Source organism: Pleurodeles waltl, chromosome 9, assembly GCF_031143425.1.
Source record: "Pleurodeles waltl isolate 20211129_DDA chromosome 9, aPleWal1.hap1.20221129, whole genome shotgun sequence".
Taxonomy (NCBI): Eukaryota; Metazoa; Chordata; class Amphibia; order Caudata; family Salamandridae; genus Pleurodeles; species Pleurodeles waltl.
In genome coordinates, this window is record NC_090448.1 from 204,490,681 (window position 1) to 204,511,847 (window position 21,167).

At 45.1% G+C, this 21,167-nt stretch overlaps 1 protein-coding gene across 1 annotated transcript in view; it reads left to right on the forward strand.

Annotated features, from left to right (window-relative positions):
• The window catches only part of CFAP20DC (CFAP20 domain containing), a 1,731,599-nt gene that overhangs the window by 685,866 nt on the left and 1,024,566 nt on the right, over positions 1–21,167 (forward strand). Inside the window, exon 10 of the mRNA XM_069206541.1 lies at positions 7,176–7,350. Coding sequence (XP_069062642.1) covers positions 7,176–7,350 — 175 coding nt within the window. The remainder of the gene's footprint in view (positions 1–7,175; positions 7,351–21,167) is intronic.

The window sequence follows — 21,167 nt, forward strand, 5'->3', positions numbered from 1 at the left end:
CAGGACTCTCAGCAAGAGAGTCCAGGTGCTGGCAGATTAAGGGGGTCATTACGACCTTGGCGGGCGGCGGTAATGTGGCCGCACTCCAGCGGACCCCATTACAACATCCCCGCTGGGCCGGCGGACGCAAACCTAGTTTGCGCCCGCCGGCCCAGCGGGGATGAGGCCGCAACATAGGAGCTGGCTCCTAATGGAGCCGGCGGTGTTGCGGCCGTGCGACGGGTGCTATGCAGACAGTGAAAAGCTGGCTGGGGCCCTGTTTGGGGCTCCTGCACTGCCCATGCCAGTGGCATGGGCAGTGCAGGGGCCCCCAGCGGCCCCAGGACACCCCTTACCTCCAGCCTCTTCCTGGCGGTGCAAACCGCCAGAAACAGGCTGGCGCTAGGGCTGTCATAATCCCCAGGGTAGCGCTGCTTGCAGCGCTGCCCAGGCGGATTATCACCGCCGGGGCTAAAACGCCGGGAAACCGCCGGCCGGGCGGTGCGACTGCGGCGCTACCGCCGCGGTCATAATAAGGGTCTCCGTACCGCCAGCCTGTTGGCGGTACGGACGCTACATTACCCCTGGCGGCGTCATGACCCCCTAAGTCTTTGGTGTCCCTGAGACTTCTCAACAGGAGGCAAGCTCATTCCAAGCCCTTGGAGCTCACTTGCGGGGGGGAGGCAAAGTCCATCCAGCAGAGTCCGGGAGCAGCAGGGCAACAAGCAGAAGAGCAGTCCTTCCAGAAAAGCAGTCCAGTTGAGTCCTTTAGGCAGGACTGCAGTCCCTCTGTCAGAGCCCAGTTGCAGGTCCAGAGGTGTGTGATTTGAGGGGAGTCATAGACCCAATATATACCCAAATGTGACTTTGAAGTGGAGGAGACTTCAAAGAGTGGTTTTGAAGTGCACCAGTTCCCTTTTCAACCCAGTTCTGTCTGCCAGGAGATCTGCAGGAGTTATCAGTCCTTTGTGTGATGTCAGGCTACTAGCCTTTAAAGTGTAAGTGAGAACCCCTCCACCCTTCCTGACCAGGAAGACCCTTCAGTATGCCGATGGATGCAGATACAGCTGAGTGTCCTGTGTTTATGGCTGTCTGGGTGGAATGCAGAAGGGGAGCTGTCAACCAGCACAAACCAGACGTGACTTGGAGACAAGCTGTGAGGCACAGAGAGCAGTACGTGCAGAGAAATTCCTACTTTCTATAACTGGCACTTCTAAAATAGTAATGTTAAATCCGACTTCACCAGTAAGCAGGATTTCTCATTACCATTCCAACCATACCAGGCATGACAATGCTACTCCGGTCAGATCTGAAATTATCACTTAAATGTATATAAGGGAATTTCCAATGCTGGCCTATAAAAGGAGCAGGCCTCACAATATTGAAAAATGACTTTGGGAGTTTTTCACTACCAGGACCTGTAAAACTTAGAAGTACATGGCCTGCTTTTTACTTACATAGCATTCTGCCCTATGGGCTACCTAGGGCCTACTTTAGGGGTGGCTAATATGTAATAACTAGCCCACTAGTAGCATTTAATTTACTGGCATTGGGCACAGATATTGCACTTTACTAGGGACGTATACATAAATTAAATATGCCAGTTGGGTAGGAGCCAATGTTACCATGTTTAGGGAAGAGAGCACAAACACCTTAGCACTGGTTAGCAGTGATAAAGGGCTCAGAGTCCTAAAACCAGCAAAAACGAGATCAGAAAAATGGAGGGAGGCAGTCAAAAGGTTTGGGAAGACCACCTTAAGGATGTCAGCTTTAACATGCTCATTGCTATTGTTACTGCTCTCTGTGGTACTCATGTTTATTGTAATTGTTACTTACTTCAGTGGTGCTCAGGGATATTGTTACTGTTATCTGTCTCAGTTGTGCTCATGGTTATTGTTATTGTTGCCCCTCTCGATTGGTCTCATGGTTATTGTTCTGGTTACTTACTCAATGGTGCGCATGGTTATGGTTCTTGTCGCTGTTACCCATCTCAGTTGTGCTCATGGTGATATTGTCATTGTTACCACCATCAGTAGTGCTCAGGGTTGTTGTCATTCTTACTTACCTTAGTGATGCTCATGGTTATTGTTGCTCATCTCAGGGATGCGTCATTGAAACTTAACTCAGTGGTGCTCAAGGCTATTGCCATCTCAGGGATGCTCATTGTTATGGTTACCCATCTCAGTAGTGCTCATGGTTATCATCATTGTTACTTACCTCAGTGGTGCTCATGGTCATGGTCATTGTTACTTACCTCAGAGGTGCTCATGGCTATTGATTTTGTTACCCATCTAAGTGGGCCTCATGGTTATGGTCATAGTTACTTACCTAAGTGGTCCTTATGGTTATTGTTACCCATTTCAATGGTGCTCATGGTTACTGGTACCCCTCTCACTGGTGCTCACAGTTAACATCATTATTACTTTCCTCGTTAGTGCTCATGGTTATTGTTACCCCTCTTAGTAGTGCTCTTGGCTATCATCATTGTTACTAACCCTAGTGGTACTCATGGTTATTGTCATTGTTACCTCAGTGATGTTCATGGTCATTGTTATTGTTGCCCCCTCTCAATGGCTCTCATGGTTATAGTTATTGTTACTCACGTCAATGGTGCTTGTAGTTATTGTTATTCCTCTCAGTGGTGCTCATGGTTATCGTTATTGTTACTTACATCAGTGTGCTCATGTTTATTGTCATTTTTACTTACTTAAGTGGTACTTGTGCTAATTGTTATTGTTACCCCTCTCAGTGGTGCTCATGGTTTTTGTTATCTCAGTGGTGCTGTTTATTATTGTTACCACCCCCAGTGGTACTTATTGTTAATGTTATTTACCTCAGTGGTGCTCATGGTTTTTGTTATTGTTATCCATCTGAGTGGTGAGCATGGTTATTGTTATTGTTACCCCTCTTAGTGGGTCTCATAGTTCTTATTCTTGTTACTTACTCAGTGATGTGCATGGTTATGGTTATTGTCATTGTTACCCATCCCGGTAGTGCTTATAGGTATAGTGTAATTTTTACTCACCTCAGTAGTGCTCAGGATTGTTGTAATTGTTACCCGAGTGATGCTCATGGTTATTGTTATCCATTTTAGGGATGCTCACATGGGGAGCAGGGTCAAGACTGATTTGCATATGGCTGGGTCCAAACTGGGGTGGCAGGGTGAGCAAAAGAACTATGGATTTAACCTAGATCTGTGACTGGGGGTGAGTGTTTGAAAAGTTTCAGTACTCCGTCCATCATCTTGTTGTGTTGCTATGTTTGCCCTAAGTGACCAGGGTAAGCCCAGACGTGGGTCAGTTGCTCACTTGATACAAACTAGCCTAGCTGATGAGGGGTGATACCCCGAAACCGGTCCGAGGATGCTTGCTTCTGGGCAAGGGAGGACCTGCCATGGCAGTTCGGGCTGGGCTGTTCCCATGAGAACAGGGTCAAGACTCATTTGCATATGGCTAAGTCCAAACTGGGGTAGCATGGTAAGCAAAAGAACAATGTATTCAACCCATATCTGTGACTGAGGGTGAGTGTTTGAAAAGTTTCAGCACACCATCCATCAAGTGTTTGTGTTGCTAAAGCCGCTGTAAGTGGCCATGGTATGCCCAGACATGGGTCCCTTGCTCACTGTGCCACTGGATTCAAGCTAGACTGGATGATGAGGGGTGATGCCCTGAAACTGGTCCCAGAATAATGGTTTCTGGTCCAGGGAAGACCTGGCCTGGCACTTCAGGCTGGACTGTTCCCATGGGGATCAGGGTCAAGACTGATTTGCATATGCCTACGTCCAAATTGTGGTGGCATGGTAAACAAAATAAAGAAGGATTCACCCCAGATCTGTGACTGGGAGTGAGTGTTTGAAAAATGTCAGCAGTCCATCCATCAACCTTTTGTGTTGCTATTATTACCCATCTCAGGGATGCTGATGGTGGTTGTTATTGATATCCCTCTCAGTAGTGCTCATGGTTATTGTTATTGTTACTCCTCTCAGTGGTGCTCGTGGTTATCATCATGAATGAGTGTGTGCGATCTTTTAAAATGAATGTTTGGTGCGTGCGTGCATGTTTGAATGGTATAAGTGTTGTTAATGGATGTGCGTGCGTGTCTGTGTGTGAAAGAATGAGTGTGTGTGTGCGTGTGTGTGTGTACCCCGCCCGCCACGCCCCGTCCCTCCTAAAGCTTCCGGCCGCCACTGTTATTAACCACCTCAGTGGTGCTCGTTTATTGACCAACAAAGATGATCTAAGGAGGACCATCTGGATTTGAACTTGTGACCACATGTTAACCTTCTAAAAACACGGGGGTGGCTTCTTTAGTTCACTAAGCAGTAGGGTTTTTATAATGTATACTTGTTAGAAATGGGGTCTTTGGTTGACAGGTTACCCCCTGTTCTAGCAAGGACCCTCACTCTAGTCAGGGTAAAAGAGAATCACCCTCCGCTAACCCCTGCTTACCGCCTTGGTAGCTTGGCAGAGCAGTAGGCTTAACTTCAGAGTGCTAGGTGTTAAGTATTTCTACCAACACAGACAGTAACTTAATGAAAAACACTACAAAGTGACACAACACCAGTTTAGATGAATAGGAAATATTTATCTAAACAGAACAAGACCAAAACGACAAAAATCCAACATACACAAGTCAAGTTATGAATTTTTAAAGATTAAACTCAAAAATAGCGCTTAGAAACAAAAATGCTTAGATGAGGTGTTAACACAGCGTCGTGACGGAGTCGTTCCCAACAAGCCAACACCAGTGGCGCCGGACACGGAGTCGCGTAGACCCCCAAGTACAGCACCTTTGGTGAAGGGTGAAAACAAGCCTATGCGCGAAGTCGGGGATCGCGGCGTCTGTGCGAAACGTTGAATCCGCGCACTTCGAGCGGCGTCGGTCACGACGTGGTGTGGCGACTTCCACGGAGTCGTGGACTTCAGCGAAGAGCCTGCGAAGAGCCTACGAAGAGCGTCGCGTTCCAGCGAAGGTCACGGCGTCGGGTGCAGGCGGTGTCACCGGATTCAGCAGCAGCATCGGTCCGAAGTCGTCCGAAGTCGATTTCCTTGGATTTCCACCAGTTTTCCTTTCAAGGGCCCAGGGACTGGATAGGGCACCACTTGTCAGAGCAGGAGTCTCTCCAGAGATTCCAGGTGCTGGCAGAGAGAAGTCTTTGCTGTCCCTGAGACTTCAAACAACAGGAGGCAAGCTCTAAATCAAGCTCTTGGAGATTTCTTCACAAGATGGAAGGCACACAAAGTCCAGTCTTTGCCCTCTTACTCTGGCAGAAGCAGCATTGCAGGAAAGCTCCACAAAGCACAGTCACAGGCAGGGCAGCACTTCTTCCTCAGCTATTCAGCTCTTCTCCAGGCAGAGGTTCCTCTTGGTTCCAGAAGTGTTTCTAAAGTCTGTAGAGTTGGGTGCCCTTCTTATACCCATTTTAGTCATTGAAGTCACCTTTCTTCAAAGGGGACTCACACCTACTTGTGAAATCCTGCCTTGCCCAGGCAAGGCCTCAGACACACACCAGGGGGTTGGAGCCGGCATTGTCAGAGGCAGGCACAGTCCTTTCAGATGAGAGTGACCACTCCACCCCTCCCTCCTAGCAGAGATGGCTAATCAGGAAATGCAGGTTACACCCCAACCCCCTTTGTGTCACTGTCTAGTGCGAGGTGAAAAACAACCCAACTGTCAAACTGACCCAGACAGGGAATCCACAAACATGGCACAGTCACAGAATGGTTTAAGCAAGAAAATGCTCACTTTCTAAAAGTGGCATTTTCAAACGCACAATCTTAAAATCAACTTTACTAAAATATGTATTTTTAAATTGTGAGTTCAGGGACCCCAAACTCCACATGTCCATCTACTCTCTAGAGGAATCTACGCTTTAATCATATTTAAAGGTAGCCCCCATATTATCCTATGAGAGAGACAGGCCTTGCAACAGTGAAAAACGAAGTTGGCAGTATTTCACTGTCAGGACATATAAACCACAGTACTATATGTCCTACCTTATCCATACACTACATCCTGCCCTTGGGGCTACCCAGGGCCTACCTTACGGGTGCCTTACATGTAAGAAAAGGTAAGGTTTAGGCCTGGCAAGTGGGTGCACTTGCCAAGTCGAATTTACAGTGTAAAAATACACACACAGACACTGAAGTGGCAGGTCTGAGACATGATTACAGGGTTACTTGTGTGGGTGGCACAACCAGTGCTGCAGGCCCACTAGTAGCATTTGATTTACAGGCCCTGGCACCTCTAGTGCACCTTACTAGGGACTTACTAGTAAATCAAATATGCCAATCATGGATAAACCAATTACATACAATTTACACGGAGAGCATATGCACTTTAGCACTGGTTAGCAGTGGTAAAGTGCTCAGAGTTGAAAAGCCAACAGGTCAGAAAAAATAGGAGGCAGGAGGCAAAAAGACTGGGGATGACCCTGCATAAGCAAAAGTCCAACAATAATGTTTTAGAAAGGGTGTTCTCAGTAGCTGCGTGTCCGAACTTTAATGAAAGATGTATCTGCTGTATTTATTGCACAGGGGAAGTCCACTCTTTCCAGTTTAAATGGCAGCATACTTGCATTTATTTATCTCAGATATGTTTGTGGTAAGAGAGTAAGTAAGGGAAACCACTTTAATTGGAAAGAGAAGGTGCAGAAAGAATATTCGAAATCGACAGGAAAGGATGTTTTTCGAGCAGTGGACAGGAGAATGCTCAAAAGACAACCCGTGCCTTTAAAGCTATGTAAAATAATGAAACCACGTTCGCACATATAATTGAGGCTGCGTTCGATAACGTTTCTGCTTTAAAGCGGGGTATTTTTTAGACTGGCAAATGTCATCAATATTGTGCAAACGAAATTGGAATTAGGATCTGCATTTTATATATTGACTTTTTTCAACCCGAGTTTGGGAAATGATTGATGAAATGTACCTATTAATGCAAAGGGGTAGAATCTTATTTTTCATGTGAATGGGTTTTGAATGCATCAATATGTATATCTGTAAAACAGGGATGCTGGACGAATACCCGATATTGTGCTGTTTTTCTTTTAAACACTTAGATAGACAAGGCAGCTGTATTTCTCTTTTCATAATCTAAAGTGTTTATAGATTGTCAATAAAGTGTCGGATTTCATAAATGTTGTGTTATTTATTACTCATTATTTATAATGTGTTTCGCTTTAAATTGTTTTTAAGACTGTACGGTCCACCGGCATTCGGAGCGACAGATCTATGAACCAGTCTAATCCTGATAAAAAAAACGAAATCCTCGCAAACTATGACATCCCAGAAACGTCTTCATCGAGTGAGGCTTCAGACCAAATAAGTAAGGAAAATATTCACCAAACAAGGACTACAGTGAAACTGACTGGTAAGCCGCAAAATGGCACTCAGCGCCGCCACCGCAAATTCATTTTTATGTGAAGTTAGTACAGCAAAGCAGTAAGAAAATGGTCTTGTGGTCATACTGATGAGTATGATTTTTCTTAATATTCATAACACTATTTTAATGTTTGATTGTAGCAACAGTATGCATTATGTTACATGAGGTCAGCCATTTAATTGGTGGGCATCATAAGAAGGAGAAATTAATTCAGCTTCATTACTGAAAGGAGCGGTGACCTCATAAATTGGCGGGGTCTGTGATTCTTCTACCCTTTGCCATCTGGCTTCTACGGTCAAAGAGTCAAGCAAGTTTGCAGTCTGATCAGCTCCTGGTACATTGATTTAACCTTCACTACAATCTACAAGCTGTAATTACAAGTTGTCACTCTGCCTGACAGTATCACCTGTGAGGCTAAGCACTGCATGAACTAAGGTGGCGAGCGGAATCTTCAACTCAGCCCCCCTCTCATCAGCTCAGCGTCAGGGCGTGCATTCCACGTGATGCGCATGAGCAATTCCAGCCAAGCTTTCCGCGGTGGCATGGGTCAGTTGCATTGACTGGTGGTTCATGTCAAGTGTTGCATAAATAAGCAGCTCATAGTCAAAGACTAACCGATAATTGTACCCAACTAACTTTTTAATGAGGTTAACCTCCTTACATAAGGCTGTAGATCTTAATACCCAAGTGTTTTTGAAAAAAATGAATATTTATAGCAAAATACATGCTGTTCCCTTACCTAACTCCTGTCTGGAAAGCACAGTCTCAAGCCAAGGAGTGCTTTTTCACACAAAGAAGAATCTTTAACAGAGTTCTTGATAGACTGCAAATTTACTGTATTTAACCATACACAAATAGCTTACTCTATTATTAAGTTAAGATTTTTGTTTTTAATGCTGTGCTTTGGTATAGGTTTGTAATGTCGATTATTGCCAGTTTATATAGCACAAACACACCACCAGTAGGTTGATTCAGACTGCTCAACACATAATTTATTGACACATTATGAAAGTGCTACGTTGGCCCACAGGCATCCTAGCGCTGAACACAATTGAGGCAGATTCCTCTTGTGCTCAGTTTGTTGTCCGGTTTAGCAATAGATAGTAACCCCTTCATACACTTTGAATTCACGATTCAGCCACTAGCCAAGTATGAAGCACTAGCTCTTATTCCACAAATCCAGCCACTGTTCAGCCTGGCATACATTAGTAGCCTATCATGTGGCATTTCAGAGAGGTAGTACGAAAGTAAATCAGAGGGTGCATCCCAATGATGTGCCATGTCCGCAGTGTCTGCAAAGCTAAGGGGTGCATGTGACCGACAGGACATGGATATTAGGCATTTAGCCAGAAATATAGCCAGATTGACGAATTTCCGTTTTTTTTGGCATACTTGAGTTTTGGCATGTCTCCCAGTAAGCAGATCACTGGGCCTTAGAACTTGGTCTGCCAGGCAGTTCAGTTTGTATTATTGTAATTCCCCTCCAGTAATCCATTATATTGGAGCAAATCCTTACCATGTGGAAAAATTATGCATTTTTCTTTCCACATCTGCCGCAGGTATCGGGTACTTTCAGAGTAATATGAGGTAGCCTTTTAGGGATTATGTAAATTCAATGAAAGTAACTGAATTGCATGTACTTAAATCCGGATTTTCAGAATCTATCGATTAGGAAACCTCTCTTCGTGCCCACTTGTTTTCCACAAATGTAGTGCCCAAATGTTTCACCAATTTAAGTTTGGAGTGTTCAATATTTATATTAACTTCTTCTCTGAGGGCACTGTATTGCTGAGTCACATAAAAATCAATGATTTTGAGATTCTTGCTGCGGTTCAGGTCATTTTTCCCAGTCCCTGTTCAACGTCCTCCAGCTTTTCATACGACCAGAGTCGGAGTTCATGGGCAAATGTTCATTTCATGCCTACCTTCCCTTCCTACTGTGACCAACAAACTTTGAAGATGCTGATCTGTTTCTTCCATTTAACGGGATTACCCTCACATAACTGAAGCTATCGATGTTGATGTCAATGCTTTATCCGTCTGTAGTGTCTTCAGGGGGTTTGGGATCTGCCATGCATACACCTAGCTCTAATTTCAATTGTTCTTCTAAGTAATAGCATTCCAGATCAGGCACACTGAGCCCTAGCTACGAATCTGGAGATGATCTTGTTAAGGGCTACTCTCATCTTACTAGTACGCATACTATATCTGTATTGAATTTTTGAAGAATTTATGAGGAAGCAGCATGTGTATGTTGCCAAAATGGTATAAAAGTGTGGGAATGGTTATAGTCAGAGCTATTTGATCTGTTACCAATATCGGAAGAAGGTACCAGAGGCTTTGCAGTCTAAGAAATATCAACAATGCACGTTTGTAGTTACCATCCACAATATGCTTTGGGTCCCTGTAAGGAAATGCCTCCTTGGCATGGTTACCCCCTGACTTTTTGCCTTTGCTGATGCTATGTTTTGATTTGAAAGTGTGCTGAGGCCTGCTAACCAGGCCCCAGCACCAGTGTTCTTTCCCTAACCTGTACTTTTGTTTACACAATTGGCACACCCTGGCCTCCAGGTAAGTCCCTTGTAACTGGTACCCCTGGTACCAAGGGCCCTGATGCCAGGGAAGGTCTCTAAGGGCTGCAGCATATCTTATGCCACCCTGGGGACCCCTCACTCAGCACAGACACACTGCTTGCCAGCTTGTGTGTGCTGGTGAGGACAAAACGAGTAAGTCGACATGGCACTCCCCTCAGGGTGCCATGCCAACCTCACACTGCCTATGCAGTATAGATAAGTCCCCCCTCTAGCAGGCCTTACAGCCCTAAGGCAGGGTGTACTATACCATAGGTGAGGGCACCAGTGCATGAGCACTGTGCCCCTACAGTGTCCAAGCCAAACCTTAGACATTGTAAGTGCAGGGTAGCCATAAGAGTATATGGTCTGGGAGTCTGTCAAACACGAACTCCACAGCACCATAATGGCTACACTGAAAACTGGGAAGTTTGGTATCAAACTTCTCAGCATAATAAATGCACACTGATGCCAGTGTACATTTTATTGTAAAATACACCCCAGAGGGCACCTTAGAGGTGCCCCCTGAAACCTTAACCAACTACCCGTGTAGGCTGACTGGTTTTAGCAGCCTGCCACACTCGAGACATGTTGCTGGCCACATGGGGAGAGTGCCTTTGTCACTCTGTGGCTAGTAACAAAGCCTGCACTGGGTGGAGATGCTATCACCTCCCCCAGGCAGGAGCTGTAACACCTGGCGGTGAGCCTCAAAGGCTCACCCCCTTTGTTCCAGCACCACAGGGCATTCCAGCTAGTGGAGTTGCCCGCCCCCTCCGGCCACGGCCCCACTTTTGGCAGCAAGGCCGGAGGAAATAATGAGAATAACAAGGAGGAGTCACTGGCCAGTCAGGACAGCCCCTAAGGTGTCCTGAGCTGAGGTGACACTAACTTTTAGAAATCCTCCATCTTGCAGATGGAGGATTCCCCCAATAGGGATAGGAATGTGACCCCCTCCCCTTGGGAGGAGGCATAAAGAGGGTGTACCCACCCTCAGGGCTAGTAGCCATTGGCTACTAACCCCCCAGACCTAAACACGCCCTTAAATTTAGTATTTAAGGGCTCCCCTGAAACTAGGAACTCAGATTCCTGCAACCTAAGAAGAAGAGGACTGCTGAGCTGAAAAACCCTGTAGAGAAGACGGAGACACCAACTGCTTTGGCCCCAGCTCTACCGGCCTGTCTCCCCCCTTCGGAAGAAAACTGCTCCAGCGACGCTTTCCCCAGGACCAGCGACCTCTGAATCCTCAGAGGACTGCCCTGCTCTAGAAGGACCAAGAAACTCCCGAGAACAGCGGCCCTGTTCACCCAAGAAAGACTGCAACTTTGTTTCCAAAGGAGCAACTTTAAAACGACTGCGTTTCCCGCCAGAAGCGTGAGACTTGCAACTCTGCACGCGACGCCCCCGGCTTGACTTGTGGAGAAACAACACTTCAGGGAGGACTCCCCGGTGACTCCGAGACTGTGAGTAACCAAAGTTGTCCCCCCTGAGCCCCCACAGCGAAGCCTGCAGAGGGAATCCCGAGGCTCCTCCTGACCGCGACTGCCTGACTCTCAGATCCCGACGCCTGGAAAAGACCCTGCACCCGCAGCCCCCAGGACCTGAAGGATCGGAACTCCAGTGCAGGAGTGACCCCCAGGAGGCCCTCTCCCTTGCCCAGGTGGTGGCTACCCCGAGGAGCCCCCCCCTTGCCTGCCTGCCTCGCTGAAGAGACCCCTTGGTCTCCCATTGAAACCTATTACAAACCCGACGCGTGTTTGCACACTGCACCCGGCCGCCCCCGTGCTGCTGAGGGTGTACTTTCTGTGCTAACTTGTGTCCCCCCCGGTGCCCTACAAAACCCCCCTGGTCTGCCCTCCGAAGACGCGGGTACTTACCTGCTGGCAGACTGGAACCGGGGCACCCCCTTCTCCATTGAAGCCTAAGTGTTTTGGGCACCACTTTGAACTCTGCACCTGACCGGCCCTGAGCTGCTGGTGTGGTAACTTTGGAGTTGCTCTGAACCCCCAACGGTGGGCTACCTTGGACCCAAACTTGAACCCCGTAGGTGGGTTACTTACCTGCAAGAACTAACAATTACTTACCTCCCCTAGGAACTGTGAAAATTGCTCTGTGTCTAGTTTTAAAATAGCTATATGTGTTTTATTTGAAAAGTATATATGCTATTCTGATTATTCAAAGTTCCTAAATTACTTACCTACAATACCTTTCATGCAAAGTATTATATGTAGAATTTGAACCTGTGGTTCTTAAAATAAACTAAGAAAATATATTTTTCTATACAAAAACCTATTGGCCTGGAATTGTCTCTGAGTGTGTGTTCCACATTTATTGCCTGTGTGTATGTACAACAAATGCTTAACACTACTCCTTTGATAAGCCTACTGCTCGACCACACTACCACAAAATAGAGCATTAGTATTATCTCTTTTTGCCACTATCTTACCTCTAAGGGGAACCCTTGGACTCCGTGCATACTATTCCTTACTTTGAAATAGTGCATACAGAGCCAACTTGCTACAGTCCCTGTAAATTCTGACACCCAGATATTGTCTGTATAGTGTCCAATAATTATATTTTATAATAATTTTTCTGCTTTGTCACCCTTTCCATTTAGTCTACACTACTGTAAACATAAAGGGATATAATCAAAACAATTGTATGCAAATTTAAACGGAATGATGGCATGGGGGAATGCGTTCATGTATATCAAAGTCTCCAACAATTAATGTAATGTTGCAATTGACAAGTGGAAAACCAAAACCAAGCATTTAAAAGCCAAGGCGCCAATAAAGTGAGTTTAGACGTTTTACCCACTTGGAGATGAGAACTGGAAATTAGTGAGAGGTTATGATCAGATCATGGAAGTTTGGGACAATATCAAATGACCATAAGTGACTGTGAATAGATGAGTTTTAATTATTTTTGTGATCTGAAGGCAATCATTTTTGATACTCGGATTGAGGGTAGTGGATTTTGGAGGGTTAAACCTTGTACTTGGACTGTACATCCACCCGGTGTTTCACCTGTGTGTGGACAATTTGTGAGCTGATTTACAGATGCCAGTCTCAGGCTTCTGGGAGACTGATTATGGTAGAAGTCTGTGGGGAGATAATCTTGGACAAGACAATACAGGTATTTTTGAAGAGCAGCCAGAAAGGCTTAAATTAGCTTGGGGCATCCTGTAATATTTTTAAAATGTATCGTTAGAGTGAGGCAGACCATCAGAGAACATCAGAATGCAAGAACAGCCAAAGTAAGTTTTATTGTAAAAAAAACAAACAGCAGCCTAACAGCCAATAATCAAGAGTCAACTGACAGGTATCGAATTTGCAGCACTTAATAATTTAAACATTCTGAAATACCGAATAACAAATACATCATTCTCCACATAAAGGGGGCATTAACCTAGCATAGCCTACATAACAAAATACAGCAGACTCCTATAGTTTACCTTTCAATTTCACCTAGGACCACTTGCCAGTGCCAAGTTGGTTCGTACAAGGACCCATGCCCTCTGACTGTTAATGTGCTTTTTGATTCTGATTAATAATTCATTATTGAGTTCTCTTGCAGTTGTTGGTGAACTCAGCTGGTTTAGATGAATTAGGTTTCTAATTGCTTGCATTCCCCATTACAAGAGATGGAATTATACTATCAAATATCAGCCAGCTATTTCTCCCTCCATCTAGGGAGTAGATGGAGAGATGGATCGGTAGACAATTGGATTTTGCCTAATTCTGAAACTGAGTGAATTCTTTTCCGGGATATGCTTAAACATGTAAGGTTCAAAACAGGGTGTTAGTAAAACCATTGGGATCTGCCATTGGTTTTGCGATTGATCTGCAGATGTGAAGTTGTGGCTATATTGTTCTCTTCTAAAGGTGTAAATTGGGACTTGAACAAAACACTGAAAAAAAACGTAATGTCAAGGGTGAACGGAAAAATAGAACTCTTTCAGACATGATACCAAGCATTACTCAACAGGAAAGTGGAACACTTCAATATTTGTGACTAGCTTCACAACCTGGTTCAGACTCAGACATTGAATGGTCAAAAGTGATGTGTTTGACTTGGCATGCTTGGCATTGTTTCCCCTAAGTATTTGCGCTCTGACCTTCTTTTTGTCAGACTAATTTTTGCTGGCAGTTAGGATTCTGTGCACTTCACCACTGCTGACCAATGCTAAAGTGCATGTGCTCTAAAACATGATTACATTGGCTTATCCACAACTGGCATGTTTACTTTCATTGTAAGTCCCTAAGGAAGTGCACTAGCTGTGCCCAGGGCCTGTACTTTAAATACTACTAGTGGGCTCGCAGCACTGATTGTGCCACTCATTACAGTAGTCTTCAAGTATAAGTCAAGCCTTCCACTGCAGAGCCTGTATGTGCAGTTTTAAACTGTCATTTCGACCTAGCGAATGCACACACTTTCCATGCCCAAACCTTCCTTTTTATTACATATAAGTCACCCCTAAGGTAGGCCATGTTTAGCCTCAAGGGCAGGCTGCAGTGTATTTAAAAAGTTGGACATCTATGTTTTAATTTATCATGCCCATGTAGTGGGGAACTCTTAATTTCATTGTCCACTGATGCAAAGCCTATCTCTCCCATAGGTTTACAGTGGGATTGCCTTAAATCACCTTTTAAGTGTAATTCCCAATTGGGAGCAGATAGAAATTTGCAGTTTGGTATCTTTGAAATTAAAATCACAGCTTATGGCGATGTTGGATTTTAATTGTAAGTATGAAAATGCCACTTTGGAAAGTTGGCATGTACTTACTTTGACCATTCTGTGCCTTAGCCTTCCTCTGGGTACAAGCCTGGGCTGGGTGACAGCTACACTTTGTGACTTCTCTCTAGACAGCCACAAACACAGGACCCTCAGCTGCATCTGCATTAATCTGCATACTGATGGGTCTTCGTGGGCAGAGGGAAGGGAGGGGAGAGTCACACTTACACTTCAATAGGTGGTGTCCTGTCGTCACACAAAGGACTGATTACCCCCTACAGATAGCCTGGCAGACTGGGCTAGCATGAAAGAGGCCCATATGCACTTCAGAGAACTCCTTTGACTTCTCCCCTACATCAAAGGCCTTTTAGGTATAAGTACTGCTGGACACTAAAACCAATCAAACCAGTTCAACTTGAGGATACTCTGCAACTAAAAGGATCTGTGCTGTCAGCTTGGACTGCCACTTTGACAATTGCTTTGCTGTGTTGGTCTGCTGATTGCTGTGCTGCCATGAGGGACTACCACTTTGCAACTTACTCTGCAGTGTTGGCTGGCTGCCTCTACAATGAGGGGAATATAAGATTACCCACTACAACCTCTTTAACCCAGCAAACTCCAAGGGCTTGGCTCCTTGCCCCCTGTAGTGAAAGTCTCAGGGACATCAAAGTCTTTTATAAGACCTGGCACTGTGCTTTTGGTTTTACCCCATCTGCACCATGCCCCAAGAAATGCTCTTCACAGCTCCGTATCGGCTGTTGTTGTCAACAGCCTCATCGCACTGCCAGCCATGCTCCTCTGCCATCTGAGAACGGCTGCGCTGTAACTACGGGGACACTTCAACACTGAGCAACATAGACGAGCGCCAACCTCCACATTGCCTGGAAGACCAAGATCTCCATGTCCTACTGGTCAGAGCCCACCGATTGCAATTGGGAGCACAGTGTGCCAGGTGCCTCGCAGATGGCAGACATGCTCCAACGGGAAAAGAAGGAAAAACTGTGCGGTCCCAAGTGACTGTGGTGCAATGTTTTGGGCCGTTTTTCCCACTGAGCGAGCACCACTCTGAAGATCCCTCCAAACCTCCTCGCCAGCAGCCACTTGTGTTTTGCCTCATCGAAACAGAAAGGTGCCATAGCGCAAGTCAAAGAAATTGTGTTAAGCCCTCGATCATAGCTGCAATTGACAGGGTTCTTCATTTACGCATTGATCACTCAATTCCAATGCGCTCTCAGCACTAGGTTCTATAATGATACTGCTTGACTGATGGCTTAGGATTTTGCGGAGTCCCCGATGGGGCCGTACATTCTTGAAGATAAGCACACCAGCATTTCTCACGTGCACTGAGCTGTATTTTTAAAAAGGCTATAACTTCAAAAGTACTGATTGGATTTTTTTTGTTTTGGTCCCATATTACTCAGACAAATATTATCTATTTTTCTAAACCAATGTGGAGTCTTTTTGTGATGGCTTTCACTGTGTTACTGTAATCAGGTGTTGCACAAATACTTTACACATTGCCTCTTACGTTAAGCCTGACTGCTCTGTGCCAAGCTACCAAAGGATGAGCACAGGCTAATTTAGGTTGTGTATCCGACTTACCCTAGCTATGATTGTGGTCCATACTTGGTCAGGGGGCATGTTTCTGCCAACTAGAAATACAATTTCTAACAGGATGGTAAAGAGTCAGATATGTGTATGGGGCCAGAAGCATGGCTCACAGGTACTGGATATTGCCCCAACGTTTTCAGTATGACTTTGTTGAATAAGGGTCAGTGATCTTCCCAGTGTTAAAAATAATGGCAGGCACATTTTGAAGACATTAGGGATTGTAACTTTTGTGAAAAGTTTAAATAATTTTCTGGATGGATTGTTGGATTCTAATGGGGTAATGTGTGTTTTTGGCAGCGCGCAGGTTTGCTGTGCTTTGAAGGGGCGGGGATGCGCATAGATAAGTGAGGGGCTGGGGGAGGAGGGAAGAGGGAAAAAAACTAATTTGGGAAGAGAATAAAAACTTACCTCTGTGCCGCTGCTCTTCCGTCTCCTCAGCAGACAGGCACAGGCTCCCAGCCTGCCCTGTGGCCAATCCTGACACTGTTCAGAGCAGTGTTAGGGTTGGCTAGGAGCATCCAGGGAGGGCGATCCCAGGCAGACTGGGAGCCTGTGCCTACGCTCTCTAGCCCGACAACACAGTGCTGGGCAGGAGAGAGCACAGTGCGCACATGTGTTTGGCCGGCCTGAGACGGCAGGCCAAACACACATGCGCACTGAGGGGAGTGCACAGTGCGCACTCCTCATCCCTGTAATCCCACATGGCCCCGCCCCTTTCACAACAAAAGGATAATAAACTTAGTTTATTATCCTTTCCCTGCAAAGCTTTTACAACAAAAGGAAAATAAACATAATTTATTATCCTTTCGTTGTTAAAGGTTTGCAGCTTCTGCTGCTCGAGGGAGGGGGGTCGACGCTGCTGGTTTTTGGCCCTGTGTTACTGCCATATGCGATCTCCTTATTTATTTTGTATCAGGTGTACCCTTCCTCTGAATTTGTTTTACATATTCCCATTCTATGTTGTGGCATATTCTTCCCAAATTGACAAGGTCCCAAATGGTGACAACTTTGCCCGCTGACTTCTGTTTCATATTTTGTCCTATTATCCTCTATTATACATTCATTTGCTAAAGTGTTGGTGGATTGGCTTATCACGTCTCCACAGGGCTGAGCAGCAGGAGACGAAAACATCCCACCCCACATCAGATTTATTCTGTAATATAATAGTGATAGACTATTCCATGTACAATACATTGATTTGGACCTACTGTTCCCCTAGGGATGGCAGTCCTGAAGTGCCAAAGCATTGCATCCAATGTGGATGGCTGTCTGGAGTCCAGTTATCACTGGTGTGATTGCACAGACTAATTTGATTGGTTGCAGAATGCCGAATAACATTAGGGAACGTTCTCCCTTTTCTTCCCTGGAAGTGATGGAAGTTTCAAATGAACAAAATAAAGCCAAAGAATATGCACTTTGCGTGCCATACAGAACAAACAGAAATGTATTACTCTCTTCCAGAGCTAATCCTTTCAGAAAGTTTATAAGCTTCTGAAGATTGGAAAAATTGCTTTGACTCAAATACACTTTCCCAACCAGGGCATCAGCACTGAAATTGCAGTCTTAAATATGTGGCACTGTTTAAGTCAAATAGCCTTTCCACCTTGCTTTAAACAGTGTTTGGCTAAATACTTATTTGGAAGTGGTCAGAAAAGGATGTTTCTTTCCATACCCAAGATAGAGCATGCTATAATCCTATACTTGACACATCTAAAAACTGAAAATTTATCAGCTTGAACAAATTGATTATCATCATATTGAAAGTCAAAGGCTGACTCATCATAGTATAACATTTCACAGGCTATTGCAAAGAAATTTGACAGAAACTGGCAAATCCCCAGTGTTCTATGCAAAGAATGTGCTACAAATCCCTCCCTTGTTGTAACACGCCTAGCTCACCCATCATGTGTACCTTCCCAATTGACATTAACATCTGGTGGGTTCTCCGGAAATGCAGTCTTTTGGTTAATAGTGCATTGTGTCAATACCTTTGTTTGGGAATTTGTTTCCTGAAATTACTATTCTTTCTTCAGGCACAGGCCTGCAATATACCACAGACTTACTGAATAGACAGTTAAGATTTGTATTAACTTTAGGTAAATTTCCCGACACAAGACCCTTGTCCCTCATAAAAATGGCTTCAAAGTTGCAAGGGTAGCAGTTTTCCAAGATGACAACCCTCTATATCCTGGTGTCCTTATTTGATTTGGCTTCCGAAACAGATTTTACTTGATAGCTAATTTAAGGCAGGAAATATATTTATTCCGGTTAAGGGGCACCTTTTAGGGGTTGTGTTTGGTCTTCACCTAGAGTGCCATCTTTTTGAATGAAAAAGAAAGAATAGCATCCCAAATCTTTGGACATGCGGGCACTGAGAGATGATAGTGCTTAATCGTAGGATTATTCTTCTAAGCACCATTGAAACACTAAGGGCCATATGTACGAACACATTTTCCTATAGACACAGAATGGGCAAAACTGCTTGCTACATCTGGCCCTTAGAGTCTTCAAAACATTAGGAACATGAATAAAACGTAATTGTAACAACATTCTGGTGATGTCCTTGTAAACTAGGAAATTACATGGCAAGATGAATGTAATGGAGAATCGTCGGAGGCACATGTCAGAGAAGAGCAACTAGAAGTTAACCAAGCTTCCGGTTGAAACAAAAGTAGGAATCAACAAGCGAAAGCATCCGCGACAGGGAGAGTACAGAGGAATCCAAGGAGGAGAGCAACGAAATGGGAGGCGAACAGAGAAGAGACATCACTGAGCTGGGATCGAGGAAAGACGCACGTGCAGAGGGAACTGAAACCACCCGAAGCCGGTGTCTGGTGGGAGGAACCAAAGACGAGGACCACCCCAGGATCCTGTCAGGGGACCCAGGCAACGCTGTACCTTCCCGCCACGTCCCAGGAGGGACATGGCTGTCCCAGGTACGAACCAGGGGCTGGAAGTGGCTTTCAGGAAATTCGGGAAGAGGGAAGGAGGAGGCGGAAGGATTAAGATACCTAGCCTTAACTGTGGGAACAAACCAGGGAAAAGGGAAATAAGGTGAAAGCACTCACTGGTGGACAGTATATCCTTTCGGTGTGCTTTAGTTATATTTTATTTTTATTTATTCCCCATTTCTTCCCTTCCCCACACGTGCATGGGCCCTTTCCTTCCCCACCCTCCTCAACACTAACCTTAGACAGAAAGAGGTACACTTACCTGACCAAGTTTCTTTGTTCTCTCTGACGGAGCCGGCGTCCGTCAAAAACTCGGGACATGTAAGGAAGAACAGAGAAAGGGGATTAAGATCAGTGAACCAAAGTGGCAAGGACCTCACATCTGTATTTTTCCCCCTAAAAATCCAGACAATAAAAGTACTTTTTCCTTCACTGATGTTTATAGTCTGTTATATTACTATAACTACAGGGGCCCCTCTATGCAACCCTACAGCAGTGGCAACTGAAAAGGGACTTGATAGGGTCTGGATAACCCAATTACTCTGAACGACATAGAACTGCAATTAGCCAAGGGGGAACGGCACCTTGAGCTAGTAATGGAAGAACAAGTGCGTATGTCACAAAAAAAAGAGATAAATTATAAGACGCCCTAAAGTTACAGTCAACAGTGATAGCCAATAAACAAATGGTGCATGAGAATGCATTACAGAAACCAACAGAAACCATTGAGAGTTTAAAAGTGCATCCCAATGTTCCAAGCTCAGTGTTACTGAAGTATCAGATGGGGGAATACCCCAATGCCTTCTTTGTTAATTTCAAGAGGGTGGCTTCCTCTGCTACATGGCTAGAGAAAGGTCAGGTCAATACATAGGCCCTTTGTTATCAGGGGATTTACAGATAGCCTATCAAGCTGTTAACCCAGGAGGCGAGACCCCTTATCTTCAACTGAAGACAGCAATATTGGAAAGACTGGGGTATGATAAAGAACATTATAGAGTGAAGATCCAGGAAGAGAAGTGGACTGCCCAAGAAAACCCCCGGGCGATGTTTTATAGGATACACAATTTGTGATCAAAGTGGCTACGTCCTTACGAACCCTCCAAGGAAGAACTCTTTGATAGAGTGGTTTTGGAGCAATTCCTAGAGGCACTACCCCTGGACATGGATCAGACAAAACATGGAGATAACACATCAAGAAGCGAAAGAATTAGCTTTGTGCCTTTCACCACTCTTATGAGCAGAAAGCAGGAAATCCTTGGAACAATATAGTTAACTCTGGAGTAGGAAGAACCCCTACTATGGCAAAACCCTCGCTCAGAAGGAATAAATAAGGGCCAAAATAGGAACATCCTAGCCAAAAGGACAACCACCAAACCCCTCAGTGTTTCCAGTGTGGACAATTGGGGCATACTGCACAACACTGTCCACAAAAACAACCAAGCCCTGAACCCATGGAAGTAGGAATCTCACAGGAAAGAGTGTTCCTCACCACAGAAAGACAGCCAGGTTACCTAATAGATATTCTTGTAAACAATAAGCGGTTGAGGGACCCTCGTATATTCAGGCTGGCGGTATTCAGTGATAAATCCTGTTTTAGTGAATCCCACCAATGGAGGGGAAACAAAAAAGCTGCCATTACTTGTGTACACGGGGACAAGAATTTACCCAGTGGCTGTGGTAGACCTAGAATGGAGAGGACGGAAACAGCATTTAAGAGTAGGAGTCATTCCCCGAATTATGGAAGATCTAGTGGTGGGGACAGATTATAAGGAGTTCACTAACCTGATTTAAATGGCATCTACCATAAAGCCCCATCATGACCAGTCCATAGAGATGCTTCCTCCTAGCGCGATAGATAAAAGTAAGTGGGTGGTCTCTGAACCAAAAGAAGAGAAGAGGAGAGCTTGCAAGCTGCTCCCGGCTAATATGTCATCTTTCTCCC